The sequence below is a fragment of the Telmatherina bonti genome (genome assembly GCF_933228915.1).
Source record: "Telmatherina bonti genome assembly, chromosome: 20".
Lineage (NCBI taxonomy): Eukaryota > Metazoa > Chordata > Actinopteri > Atheriniformes > Telmatherinidae > Telmatherina > Telmatherina bonti.
The window spans coordinates 23,135,475-23,149,032 of record NC_136618.1 but is presented as its reverse complement, the minus strand read 5'-3'; the positions used below and the strand labels follow the sequence as shown (position 1 = coordinate 23,149,032).

At 38.4% G+C, this 13,558-nt stretch overlaps 1 protein-coding gene across 1 annotated transcript; it reads left to right on the top strand.

The window, feature by feature from the left end:
• The first annotated feature begins 313 nt into the window (after nt 1-313).
• Nucleotides 314-12,668, top strand: irf9 (interferon regulatory factor 9). The gene is made up of 10 exons (XM_079259856.1): nt 314-357; nt 768-849; nt 3,459-3,581; nt 3,665-3,845; nt 6,671-6,801; nt 7,092-7,173; nt 8,735-8,794; nt 8,895-9,284; nt 10,044-10,159; nt 12,524-12,668. Exons 2-10 carry the CDS (start codon nt 793-795, stop codon nt 12,656-12,658), a joined length of 1,275 nt encoding a protein of 424 aa, XP_079115982.1. The 5' UTR covers nt 314-357; nt 768-792; the 3' UTR covers nt 12,659-12,668.
• The last annotated feature ends 890 nt before the right edge of the window (nt 12,669-13,558 follow it).

Sequence of the window (13,558 nt, the reverse complement as noted above, 5' to 3'; positions counted from 1 at the left end):
AATTAGTTGTTTAGCTGCTACTCCTAAATCCTATAGTTATATTTGTTTACAAATAATATTTGATATTGATTAACCTTTCGTTATTTTATTCGTATGTAGGTTTTTCTTCTCTGTCCTATGTGTGTTTCTTATGGACCTGAGTCTTTTTTTTCTTTTTAAAAAATGGATTTTGAATTGATTTTCATCATCCATATTATTTGTCTTTTGTCGCCCCCTGGCGCCCACATGAGGCGGTGTTTCTGCAAAGTCACGTGGTTTCTGGGAAAAGGCTCGACTCCACCGACAGGAGCGTCGACACGGAACCATCTCACTCACAGTTGTCCATACCACAGACACAGCGGAGGAAACATAACCAAGGTAAACGAAACTTAATCTACTTCCTTAATTTAACACCATAGCGCCTATTTTTGATTTATTTATCAATATATCCGACTGCAGGGGACAGTTGTCTAAAATATTTTTTGTTTTTCTAGTTGCCATTTAAAAATGATCCGACTTTATAGACGCGCATTTTTCATGTTCTCCAATAGTTCTGCCTTTCATGAAAACTGTCCACGCCAGTGTTTAATAGTGACTTATAATACTTTTCATGATAGATATTTAAATCTGAATTAATACGGTTGAGATTTTTCTTTTTTTTTTTATTGCGTGTGGGCAGACTTTTATTACAGGGTTAAGACGTGCTGTGACATGTATTTTAATGTTTGGTTTTTTTTTTTGTTTTTTTTTGTTTTTTTACATTTGTTTGTTTCTGTTTGCTATCATAGTGGTTTCTGTACTTTAAAAGGAGCCATGGCAGCAGGGAGAATGCGGTCTACACGCAGACTTCGCTCCTGGATTGTCGAGCAGGTGTGTGTGTGTCTGTGTGTGTGTGTGTGGATGTGGATGTGTGTGTGAGGGAAAACGAAAGGGAAGGGAGTGGGGAAGGGGTAGAAAGGAAAGGAAAAGAGACTCATAAGTTCATTTATGCGTAAAAAAAAAAAAAAAGATCAGATAAACTTACTAGAGCCACTTTGTCCACCTTGATAGTACTGGGTCAGACCCACTTTTGCATTCAGAAATTACTTAAATCTTCATGGCTTGGATTCAACCAGGTGTTTAAACCATTTATCAGAGTTTTTAGTCCATATTGATATTATAGCATCCAATAGTTGTTCCACATGGTTTGGCTGCATATTCATGACAAGAATCTCCTGTACCACTGCATCCCAAAGGTGGTCTGTGAAAGGTGACTGGAAGCCACTAGAGTACAGTGACCTCATTGTCATGTTAAAGGAAGTGGTTGGAGATTATTTGACCTTTTGTGACATGGTGCAATATCCTGCTGGAAGCCACAAGAAGATGAGTACAGTGTAGTCAGTAAGGGATGGACTAGGTCAGCAACTATACTGAGGCAGGCTGTGGTGTTTCACTTGGTACTTTGTACTTAGGTACTTAGGGGAACGAAGTGTGCCAAGAAATTATCCCATAACACTATTACACCAGCAGCAGCCTGCACTGTTGCTGCAAGACAGAATGGATCCATATTTTCATGTTTATGCTAAATTCTGACCCTACCATTTGAATATTGCTTCATCTGATCAATCCTCTGTTATCCAGCTTTGGTGAGTCTGTGTGAACTTTGGCCCAAGTTTCTTGTTCTTAGTCAATAGGAATGGCACCCATTGCTGTTTTCTGCTGCTGGAGCCCATCTGTTTCAGTAGTGATGATGTTGACATAGCATGCCTTGGTTGGAGTTACTTTTGGGCAGCAGTGGCTCTGGTATAGCGGGTCGTCCAATAATTGGAAGGTTGGCAGTAAGAATCCTGCTTCAGCCCATCCTGTTGTTATGTCCTCGGACTTTGAGCAGGTCAGAGACACGGTTGTCATGGATTGGCTACCAAGTTTCCATCAGTGCAGCAGTGGCTACACACATGTAGCTCAGATGTGGTGTCAATGAATAATGGATTTACTCCTCAGTGCTTTGGGTGCCTTAAAAAGTTATTTAAAAAATCTGATCCTTTATTATTATTCTAGCATCTCCAACCAGTCTGCTCGTCTGCTCTAACTTCTGCTCACTGGAAATGATCTTTTTAAGTATCTGTATGCCCATGTGTTGGATGTTTGAACAGTTCAATGGGAAAATATCTTTTTTTGGACTGGAAAGGGGAACAGAGGGGATGACCTGCAGCAAAGGGCACTGGCTGGAATTCATCCTGTGTCAGATACATGGAGTAGTCTGTATGTGAACTAGCTGCTTAACCAGTTGAGTTTACCTGCATTAACATAGTTGTTTTTAATTATTATATTATGCTATAATACACAACAGTCGCTCCCACAAGTATTTAGTCTACATCACTGATTTTCCCTTAGATCTCCATTCAGATAGCCTCCAGCTGGAGCTCAAACCATCTGGGTAGGTTTGAGAGAGGCAGCTCTTGCTTTCTGACAACGCTGCTCATTGTTTGTAATGCTTCACAAAGAACAAAGGCAGCTTTTTCATTTTTTTGTACAACTACTTTGGACAGAATTTGAATCAGACACTGAGAAACTCTTAAATTGCACCCATATTACACTGATATAAGAGCAAATTCCACAATATTGTACATTTTACAACTGATTTAATTTTAGTCATCAATTTTTGTGATTATCTGCATTTTCCACATCACAGAAATTACAGGGCCTGGACAGGTGGGCGAGTTGTGCATTAGTCTAGGATGTTATAATCTAGGAAAGGAGAAATGGAAATCCTAAGACCATCCGAGTATATTGTAATACAATATAAACTTGATCAAGAGAAGCTATTTGGGTCTCATCGTAAATCTTGCATAAATTATTTCAATAACATTTAAAATCTCATATCGCCCAGCTCTAATGACAGGGTTCTGTGGTGGTTCTCTGGTTGTGGAAACAGCTCTGAACTGGCACCAGACCAGCATCATTAACTGATTGAGAAGGGGTAGTAGCCACTTACTGTAGTCTAAGAGGCAAAACAAATGATAGCTTAGTCCTCCACTGGGGGAATATGAATCTAAGATTGGCTTGTTTGTGTATAGGTGTGTGTATGTGCTTATATAGGTGAATGTGTGTGTGTGTATATATGCGTATGTATATGCATATGTATGTTTTTCCTCCTCTTTCTCTTTATCTCTCTCTCTTTCTCTTTTTCTATGAGGTGTATTCTCTTCTTTCCCTTTCGCTTTCTGTCTCTCTTCTATCCTCTCCGGTCCGATGCAGCAGTACAAACTCTGTATTGCGAACAATTATGCAGAATAAATAGAGAAATAAAATAAGAATTCAGAAAATCAAGGGGATCACTATACAAGTAAAGCTTCCCTTGGCAAAGTAAATCTGCTCACCAGAAAATAGCATCCAGACCATCATTCTGCTAGCTTAAATGCAGGACTAAACACAAAAAAGAGGCAAAACACGGTGCATAAATAACCATTAACAACCTGTAATGTATCTGGTTTTCTCAGGTCAGCAGTGGGAAATACCCAGGGGTGGTTTGGGAAGATGAGGCCAAAACCATGTTCCGCATCCCCTGGAAACACGCCGGGAAACAGGACTTCCGCAAGGACGAGGATGCCGCCATCTTCAAGGTTAAGATATTTTTTAATGCATCCTTGAGTATGCGGCACATCAAAGCAGCGTCAGAGTTCAGTGCTGTCATTGTGATCTGCAGGCGTGGGCAGAGTTCAAGGGGAAGCCTACAGATGGGGGGCAAGACAGCCCAGCCGCCTGGAAGACCCGTCTTCGTTGTGCTCTCAACAAGAGTCCAGAGTTCAAGGAAGTGATGGACCGGGCCCAGCTTGACATCTCTGAGCCGTACAAGGTCTACCGCCTCGTCCCTATCAGTGAGCAAGGTATTTATGATTTATACTGTCACAAAACAGAAAGTCTGCTTCATTTAAATTTCATGATGTTGGTTTTCTGTGATTCTCAAATTTAAAAACATAATTAAGTTTGTATTTTGCTTTCATTGCCACATTGCAGTGAAAATTCTCCACAACATTTGAGTAATCAGTCAACAAATGATAAATGTTGCAGAGTCAGCATGTGTTAAGACTGTTGAATGGAAACAACAGCTGGAAACTTATTAGTTTGTGACCTCAAAACATCATTCTTTTGACTCGTTTTGATGCCACACTAACATCAATTTTGCATACTACTTGAGGCTGTCATTGATGTGAAACATCCCAGGGCTGAAAAACTTCACTTCACAACTTTATGGTCCAGCTGCCTCACACCCCAGCAAATGTATATCAACAAACTGACCATTTAATGTGCACTATGGCTGATGATAGCCAAGAGAACAATATCAGAAAAATTGAGGAATAGAGACAATGACATAGCAAAAGAAAAGCCTAAAGACATCAAACTGACTTTTACTGGCTATGGAGAGCTCTGAGAGGAGACAGGATGTAAAACAGATGAATTATGTTAAGTTTCAGAGTAGATTGTCTAAATAGTAACATCACTCATCGTCTTTCATTGATTCATGTCCGAATGACATCCTTATTTACAAACAGGTTTATTATTATAATTTTTTTTTTTTTTTTTATCATTTTTAATTTTCACACCTCTCCATTCATAGTGTACAAAATAAGAGCCAGCTGACTGGTGGATGAGGCGTCAAATAATGCAGAAATGTTTTTTGAGGTTCTGAGCTCAAGGAGGGAAACCAGAGTTAAATAAAAAGGACATAACTACTATGATAGGAACTATTACCTCTAAGGAGAGCTTTATGTTTTGTCAAGCCAGCTAAAACTAATGACGTCTGGATAAGTGGAGCCTCCTTTGTTCAACACTCTTGTTCAAAAGCTCTAAATAAACCTAAGTAATTGAAATAAAGGAGGCACAAATATTTGACATGCCAAACAACTGATAACTGAAGGATTAAAGACTAACAAGTTGCTGGAACGTTTCATGTGCAAAAAACCTCATCTGTAAAGGAATTGAAGCTGATCAGATACATATGCAGTTAAGTACGAAGCAACACATCTCTGGATAAACTGACAGCTTAGTGGTCATTCGGAGAAGAATTGCACACACAGATGCACACCTTGTCACATAGCTTCCCTATACCATCTTTGTAGTTTGCATCAAGCTGCATTGTTTGCTTATTTGACTAAAGGGAGGGACAGAAAACTGAGTCCAGACTCCACCTATAACCTGACGCTCTCACGTCAGACAGATTAACTCTTATACAATTAGCATGTATCTATTCAGATCTGTATCTAGTGAAGTCATCAGTTCTGCTGTCATTGTGCTGCAGTTATACAACAGTTTTGTTGCATTTAACCTCTTTGGTTACCTCTCTGATTTAAAATATTTAATTGATGACTGTCTTTGGAAAAGTTATTAAACTAAATGTTGATCATAGATTGAAGCAAATGCTCCAGGAATGCCAAATCTAAAAACCTAAAATTAAAAGAAAAAAAACCCCGGAAAAAGTGTAACAAAATTATATTTTTCCTCATTTATTGCACATAATCCAATCAGTCATGATTAAATGGCCACTGAGAGGTGAAATGGCAGCCATTAATTATATAAACAGCATCACCTGGAAATAAAAGTCATAAAGTTTGTGCTGGGTCCAAAAGAAGACAGTACACTGCATGTTCTTTCACAGATGTGACTGGGCTTCTGCAGACTCTAGAAATGTCCAAGTTCTGCTGATCAACCTTTAGTTCTGTCTATTAAGTGAAAGTTAGTTAACAAGTTTCATCAACCTACACATTGTAGATGACTATAGGAACAACACGGCTCTTTATCCAGAAAAGCGCCCTATCACAGTGCAAAAAGGGTTCATCATAATTGACAAAGACACTCTACTGAGTGTCATAATTGTATACTGTATTACTGTATACTGTATTAGGCAGGAATGACAAACTTTGAGGACTTTATCTTCCAGTGGGACTTCATAGACTGTCATAGAAATATGATGATAAGTTTATCAGCAGCAACAGAGACCAAAAAGTTCAATGTGAGCCAAACAAAAAACCGCTTGATTAAAAAAAAAAAAGAAGTCTGGTCGATACAGACTCGGTTGCTCCAACATGTCGACCTTAGAGCTTCCATCATTGCATCAGTACGTCCTAAACTGCATACTATTTTGTCTTTCTCATGTTTAAAAGTGGACCTATGAGAAGGTATTATATTGAGTTTAGAAAGCTGATGGTGCTTTAAGTTTATGGGCTTTTAATATTCTTGTTTCGTATCACAAAATTATTCACAAAATATCTGCTTCATGCTGGGTTTTGGTGTGTTTTTTTTTTTTGTTTTTTTTTTTAAGCTGCTGTCAAAAGAATATTTCTCAGAATATTTCTGAGGAAGCCAGAAAGTTGACGTTTTTCCTATTTTAATTAAATGTTTTGTCAAATAAAAATGATCTCAAGCAGTGGTTTTCAGTTCAGCTGACTTTGTTATAATAACACTGTTGAATAGGGTTTCACTGTCTTTTATGGAGAATTTGTTGCTCATTTAAGATTGAAATGATTAATTCAAATGTAAAACAAAAAAAAAGAATAACAGATCAAGTGATGTCAATCTGCCCAGCAGCCAGTGTCAATTTAGGGAGTTGCACAAGTCAAGCAGAGCTGTAGTAATGTTTGTCCTGCATTGCAAATATTTGTTTGTTATTGATAATCTGTCCAACGAAAGCCTAAAACTCGCCTCTTTTGTTTAGGCATGGTGATGCCTGAGAAGAAGAGCAGAGAAAAAGGTGGCAGGAAGCAGAAAAGGAGGAGCAGCGAGTCCGAGAGTGAAGACGTTAGCCAGGTCAAACAGATAAAGACAGAAGAAGTCACTTCTCAGTTGGTGGGTTGATTCAAGGACAGCTCTTTCCTTTCTAATGTGTAGGTTTAAGTGAAGGTTTTTTCCCTTTAAGTGTGTTAATCTAAGTGTTAATGGTCTGACTACATTAAGCTAACTGCATTTTCACTACGAGCATGAATATTATTTATTCCGCCTTTTGCTGCTCTTAATTTGCAGCTAAATTTCACTGGTCAGTAGAAAGGCTTAGGCAATGGGCATTGAATTATTATCTACAGAATTAGGAAGCCTGACCAACATTGTTTTAAAATAGCGTCTATTTTTCCAATAAACAGCGAGTGGACGAGGTTCTGTTGCAGAGTGACAGCACTGTGCAGACAGATGGACCCTCTCAATGCACCATCGTACAGACCGACGGTGAGTTTTTCATCTGTTCATTTGCTCAGCAGTTACATCTTTTGGACTTAATATGTTGGCTTTGTAGTCTAATGCCGGGTTTTCATTTATTTTAAGCAAATCTGGAAATTCCACCAAAAAAAAGTCAATCAGATACATTTCTGATGAGTCCGAGGCATGTAAACAACAGCGTAATGTCTCTTGATGGTGGTGGTACAAACTGCAGTGCTATTAACCAAGCCAGTGGAAGAGGTATTTGGAAAACAATTCTTGAAGAGAAAACTAACTGTGGTGGACATCCACAAGAGAAAAATGGAGAAAGAAATTACTTTCTCGGTAATAAATCTGGGAACATCAGAAACAGCTGGTTAGTCATGTCATTTTAAACTTTACCAGATGTTCCCCCTGCAGCAGATCAAAACCTCTTCAAAACGGGCAAAAACAACCTCAAGCAAATGATTCTCTGTTTTTATTTGTTTGTTTTTCACACATTAGTGAACATTTTTTATTATTTAATTTTTTTAAATGTATATTCTGACTTATTTTGTTAATTGCAAATTCAAAATAGTTTAGTATAAACATAGCTGAATTGTCCTCCTCCAGGCATCAGTGTAACACCAAATAAACACGTCTTTTTTTGTTTAAAATGAGGTGTGTAGATGAAAATACTCCATTGATGCATTTTAAATCCCTCAGATGCAAATAGTCACTTCAGGCTTAATAATAATTGTGGGATTTGAACATGTAAATTACCTCCTTTGCAGTTTGGTGCTCCTCATTTTCTTACATGTAAAAACTGAACATAAACAAAGCCAAAACTTTGTTACGTGTATTTTATGTCATTTCGTCATATCTGTTTTCTCTTCCTAATGTCCAGATTTGAACCTAATACGAACCTAATATGAATTATAAATTTAGGCATTATCGGCTTTTCAAACATTAGATAGGTTTAAAGGTGGAGTATGTAAGATTTTCAATATTTTCAAAATAAATTAACTAAAAAAATAACTACAATCATAATTAGATTAGAATTAGAATTAATGACAAAGACCCTTCTTAAATGTTTGCCTACCAGTAAAACAAAGTGCTTTTTGTCATTTAATAAACTTGTAATTTAATAAAACATCAAATATGGACAGACTGGAACCTACATGTTCAAAAAACTATCTAATTATGATTGTAGTTATTTTATTAGTTAATTTATTTTGAAAATATTGAAAATCTTACATACTCCACCATTAAGCACTAAACCTTTTAAATTGTCTATAAATATCATGAGAGGAAAGTTAAGTCAACTTTGTAAATGTTCTCAGGAATCTGATTGAATGCACATTGTTTGTCTTTTTACGTAAGAGGAAGAGTCGGTGCAAGTATTAGTAGAAAAGCATTTTTCAATGGAAAGGAGCCAGGTTACTTTGGGTTCCAGGACAGCCTAGTTCCCCAGTAAACCTTTTATCCTTGTTTCATCATCTGTTTCCATAACAGCAAAACAAACAACCTTCCAGATAATTAAATGCACCTTTGGCATTATATAACAGCAAGCTAATCTGGGCCATTTTCTGCCTCTCCTTGTTTACTGTAGCGGTGAATGAGATCAGGTTGGATGTGCGAATCGAGGAGAGTGTGCCTGCTCCTGCAGCAGGTAATAAACATTTACAGCTGAGCAGGTTGTAATGCACAGATAGCAGTGACTCATATACTTTAAGAGCCTAATTTTCAACTAATCTTCTCTGTCGTTACAGTGCAGGACTCCTTCAATGTGACGGTTAACTATTTAGGACAGGAAGTCCTAAAGCGTACGATCCAAGGCACTGATGTTCGCATTACATACCTACCTTCCTCTCCAATCCCTCCAACACCAGCTGCCCTGAACAGCAGGTTTCCACGCATTCCACTGCCAGAGCCGCCCTCTTCGCTGCCTGCCGGCCCAGAGCTGCAGGCCCTCTTTACCCTACTGCCTTTCATGGAGAAAGGACTGGTACTGACCTCCACACCACAGGGAGTTTACGGCAAGAGGTTCTGCCAGGGCCGGATCTTCTGGACCGGTCCGCACACAAACACACCAGGTCTGCATAGGATGGAGAGGAACACTGAACCGGTGCTGCTCTTCAGTAAAGATATCTTCAAGCAACGTGAGTCAGTGAAAATGTTGACAAAAAAGTTGTATATAGAGGTTATCGGTGGGAAGTTAATGCGTTAATTACAAAAAATATGACTGCATTGCAGTTTGTTTTCCAAACAATGCAGAACGCCTGTGTGTGCATCATTTCCCGGTACGACGATTACACCGAGCTACACGTCAGAGCTCGGCTAAATCTGTTGTCATCTTAGCTACTTTGGGACTCTTAAAGGTGGAGTATGTAAGATTTTCAATATTTTCAAAATAAATTAACTAATAAAATAACTACAATCATAATTAGATAGTTTTTTGAACATGTAGGTTCCAGTCTGTCCATATTTGATGCATTATTAAATTACAAGTTTAATTAATGACAAACGACATAAAGCACTTTTTTTTTACTGGTAGGCAAACATTTAAGAAGGGTCTTTGTCATTAATTAAACTTGTAATTTAACAAAAAATCAAATATGGACAGACTGGAACCTACATGTTTAAAAAAAACTATCTAATTATGATTTTAGTTATTTTTTTAGTTAATTTATTTTGAAAATATTGAAAATCTTACATTCTCCACCTTTAAGTGACTTTTTAGAGCAGTTTCACTTGTTTTTCCTTTTAATAAAAACAAAACAAAAAACATTCAAGAAGCACTTGCTCATATTGAAAACCCAACCTACCACTGGAAAAACAGTTTTTCCTGATTTAATGAACCTAGATTTAAATTTCCCACCATTGTACATTCATTTCACTTCGTCCCGCTGTTTTTTCAGAACTGGACCACTTCCATTCAAATGGCGGCGAGCCTCCTCAGTGCGGCTTCACGCTGTGTTTCGGAGAGGAGCTAAACAACATGGATGACCCATCCAGGAAACTGATTATTGCTCAGGTATAGAAACACTTTAAACACTCAGCAGTCATGAATAATGGATAATTTATACCAGAGGTGTATAAAGTAGAAGTAGAACGTAGAAGTCCTGTCCGCCAGCTCTTTCCAAGCAGTCACTAAACCAGATGAATTTAATTAGCTTGACAGCAGATAGATGCGCGTGTTATGCTGGGCGGACACTGTGCGATTTCGAGGCGATTTCACTGTCGGAGACCACGCTGCGTCATCGTGGAAACATCGTAGCGTCGGGATGTCCGGTCGGGAGGTCGTAAGCCGTACAGTGTGAGAACACTCACGAGGAAGGATTAATTGCTGCTACGTTCTAACGATGATGCTGCAACCTCCCGATCAAACTGCTGGCATGTCAGAAATTTTCGCCGTCGCTCGTACAGTGTGAGTGGTGTTACGTCACGATTGTACGTTCGCACCTGCGCAGAAGACACCGATGGAGCTTTAAACAATGGCGGGCAACCCCAACTTCAGACGTGTGCGGTGGACACAGCTGCTAGAAGAGAGATTAGTAGAGCTATGGAGAGAACACGAGGTTTTCTTTTGTTTTTCGTTTCAGCGCACAAGACAGCGCACACAACTGTAACAACTTGCTTTCTGCTCGCCATCTTGTTGTCAGGCACGCTGTGGTTGTCATAGGAACTAGAAACCTTTGTTTTTCGTTGTTCACACTCAAGCACGTCGTGCCGTCACACACTGACTGACGCCGACAACTATTCGTGGTTGTCAATAATCGTGGCTGACAGGAGTCGTACGGTATGAGTACACATGTCGTAGGGTCAATTAGAGTACGAGGGACAAACCCGGTCGTGCAGTGGGAGCATTTCCCCGACAGTCAGATTTCTAAAACCGCACAGTGTCCGCCCGGCATTACTGAAAACACCTGTTCTAAATGCACACGTAGATTCAAAAATATGGCAGGACTTCTACTTTAGTTTTACTTATACTTTACACATCTCTGATTGATGCTAAACTATGTTCTCTTAAACTAATTTCCAAGCCTGTTGTTTTATTCCTCACACATCTTGTGACCAAAAGCACATCTGGACAAAAGATAACTGAAGATTCTTCGGTTGGTGTCTTTATTCCAGATGTGTTTTCATCAAAATCTTTAAGGAGCTGGAAAGTAAAGTATTGAAAAAGTATGAAACTCCCACGAGCCATTTCAGATGGAAAATAAATTATTATATTTCCACTTCAAGCAAAGACATTGTTGGTCATAAATAAAAATCTGTGGGAAACATTTCATTATCTAAACGGCTTAGTCCAGTAAAGGGTCACAGTGAAGCTGGAGCCTATCCCAATCATCAGGTGAGAGGCAGGGTGAGACTGGACAGGCTGCCAGTCTATCACAGGATCAACACTGAGGTGCAAACAACTATTCACGCTCACATTCATTCTTAGGGACAATTTAGTGGCCAATGAACCTAACAGCATGTCTTTGGATGATGAGTAAAAAAGCCGGGGTACCCCGAGAGAACCAACGTATTCACCGGGAGAACATCCAAACTCCGCATAAACCCTTCTCCCCCAACTTTACTTTATGTCTCACGTAGTTCTCTCATGACTCAAGATAGTACAGTGGGTGTACTGGGAGGAATTTAGGATTAGACTTCATGTAGCCCTCCTAACAAAGATGTTGTCCAACTTCTAGATTTCAGCCCCTGGTCCACAAAGGGCTACCACTCATGTAAAGTTACTAAAGAAAAAACAAGTACCACAATATTCTGGTTATCTTTGAAGATGAGCAGAAAAATTAGGCTGTTTTCTTGAATCCATGAGCAAAAATATGTACGGATGTAGTTAATTCCAAGCTTGTTTTCAACTCCAGCTCTTGCACTATTTAAGCCATTAAACCTCATAATGGGCCCTGCGATGGACTGGCGTGCTGTCCAGGGTGTACTCCTGCCTTTTGCCCAAAGTCAGCTGGGACAGGCTCCAGCTTCCACTCGACCCTGAATTGGATTAAGTGGTTTGGAAAATGAATGAATGAATAAATCTCATAATGTGCCTGTCTATGGTGTACACTGCCTCTTACTGAGTGGAAGGATGGATGAAACTAGCTTTTTATGTCTTCTGCTTAGTTTTACACTTTTTATCAACTGTTAAATGATAGTAAATTAGAGGACAAGTTAAATGTATACATTTCTTTTACCAATTAGCAGCAAGAGTTTTTGGGTCTTCATGGATGACAAGTACATGTTATGTAATGTTTATTTGGAAGCCGAATAAATAGTGCTAAAAAAAACTGCAAATAAAGTTATTTAAAGACTTAGCAGCCACAATACACAAGGTTTCAACTGAGTAATATGAAAAAAAAAAAACAACCTTTCCCTACTTTACTTTACTTTGCAGATTACTCTACCGTGGGCAGAACAGCAGGTCCAGACTGCTGTGGACTTCTTTCAATCCATCTCAGTCCTCCAGTCGCTGGCCAGCCAGTCTCCACTGGGAGAAATCACCCTGAATCTGGTCTCAGTGACTCCTTAGACTGCCTCCAACAACATGAGTAGAAATTAGCACTTTTATTTCAGGTTTCAAACCAAAACTAAGAGACAACCCCTTTTTTAGATTCATTCTCACAAATCAAGCAAAAAAAAAAGTGTCTAAAAGTATGTTTGAAAACATGTTTATCACTGGCTCTAAATCACAAAAAAAAATCCTTCTTGTACCAAAGTCAGGATTATAACTTTTAGAAAAAAATCAAGCTTAAATGTTTTACTTATTCTACTCTGAAATATATTTTTTTAGTTGCACCTTAAGGATCAGCCTACTGAAAACACTATGAGAAAACCAGTACGGATGTTTTACACTTGGATATGGAAGTGTCATGTCAACTTGGGAGTCTAGCCAAAAACTCCCAAACAAAAAAACTTAAAAAAAAAAACAACCCAAACTTTTTCCCTATCTTTTTGTTGTGGTGCTTACAAAGAACTTGGCTTCTGATGCTGTTGGTAGCAGTTGTACACAGTTTTGTTTATATTTTTGTTCTGTATCTACTTTTTCTTTTGTCAAAAATAGAGGGGGAAAACTAGTGAATACATATAACCTCAAAACTTTAAATAGGTTAGTATCAGTAGTAGTTGAATGTACATATTTCTAATATATCAGTCATTTAGTTTTACTAGAAGTGTAACTTATTTTGCACACTAATAAATGTAGGCCGTTATCTTTTAATGAATACAATTATAACCATTGATGAGACTGGACTTGATTAAACAGGACAAATCCATCTTTGCTTCTTAAAAACATTACATTTAGAGCACTTGAAAAAGTCTTTGCATCTAGCAAACAAAAATACAAAAGGTTTTAATGCCACGTATCATGTACATAGTTGAAACGGAATATTTGAATGCTGTGGAGACCCTCAGATGTGCAGCTTGTTACATG

Excerpts from the sequence above, each read along its gene's own strand:
- irf9 (XM_079259856.1), top strand. The coding sequence starts at position 793 with ATGGCAGCAGGGAGAATGCGGTCTACACGCAGACTTCGCTCCTGGATT. Across the intron at positions 3,582-3,664 it reads AGGATGCCGCCATCTTCAAG|GCGTGGGCAGAGTTCAAGGG; the intron begins GTTAAGATATTT and ends TGTGATCTGCAG. Across the intron at positions 10,160-12,523 it reads GGAAACTGATTATTGCTCAG|ATTACTCTACCGTGGGCAGA; the intron begins GTATAGAAACAC and ends TTTACTTTGCAG.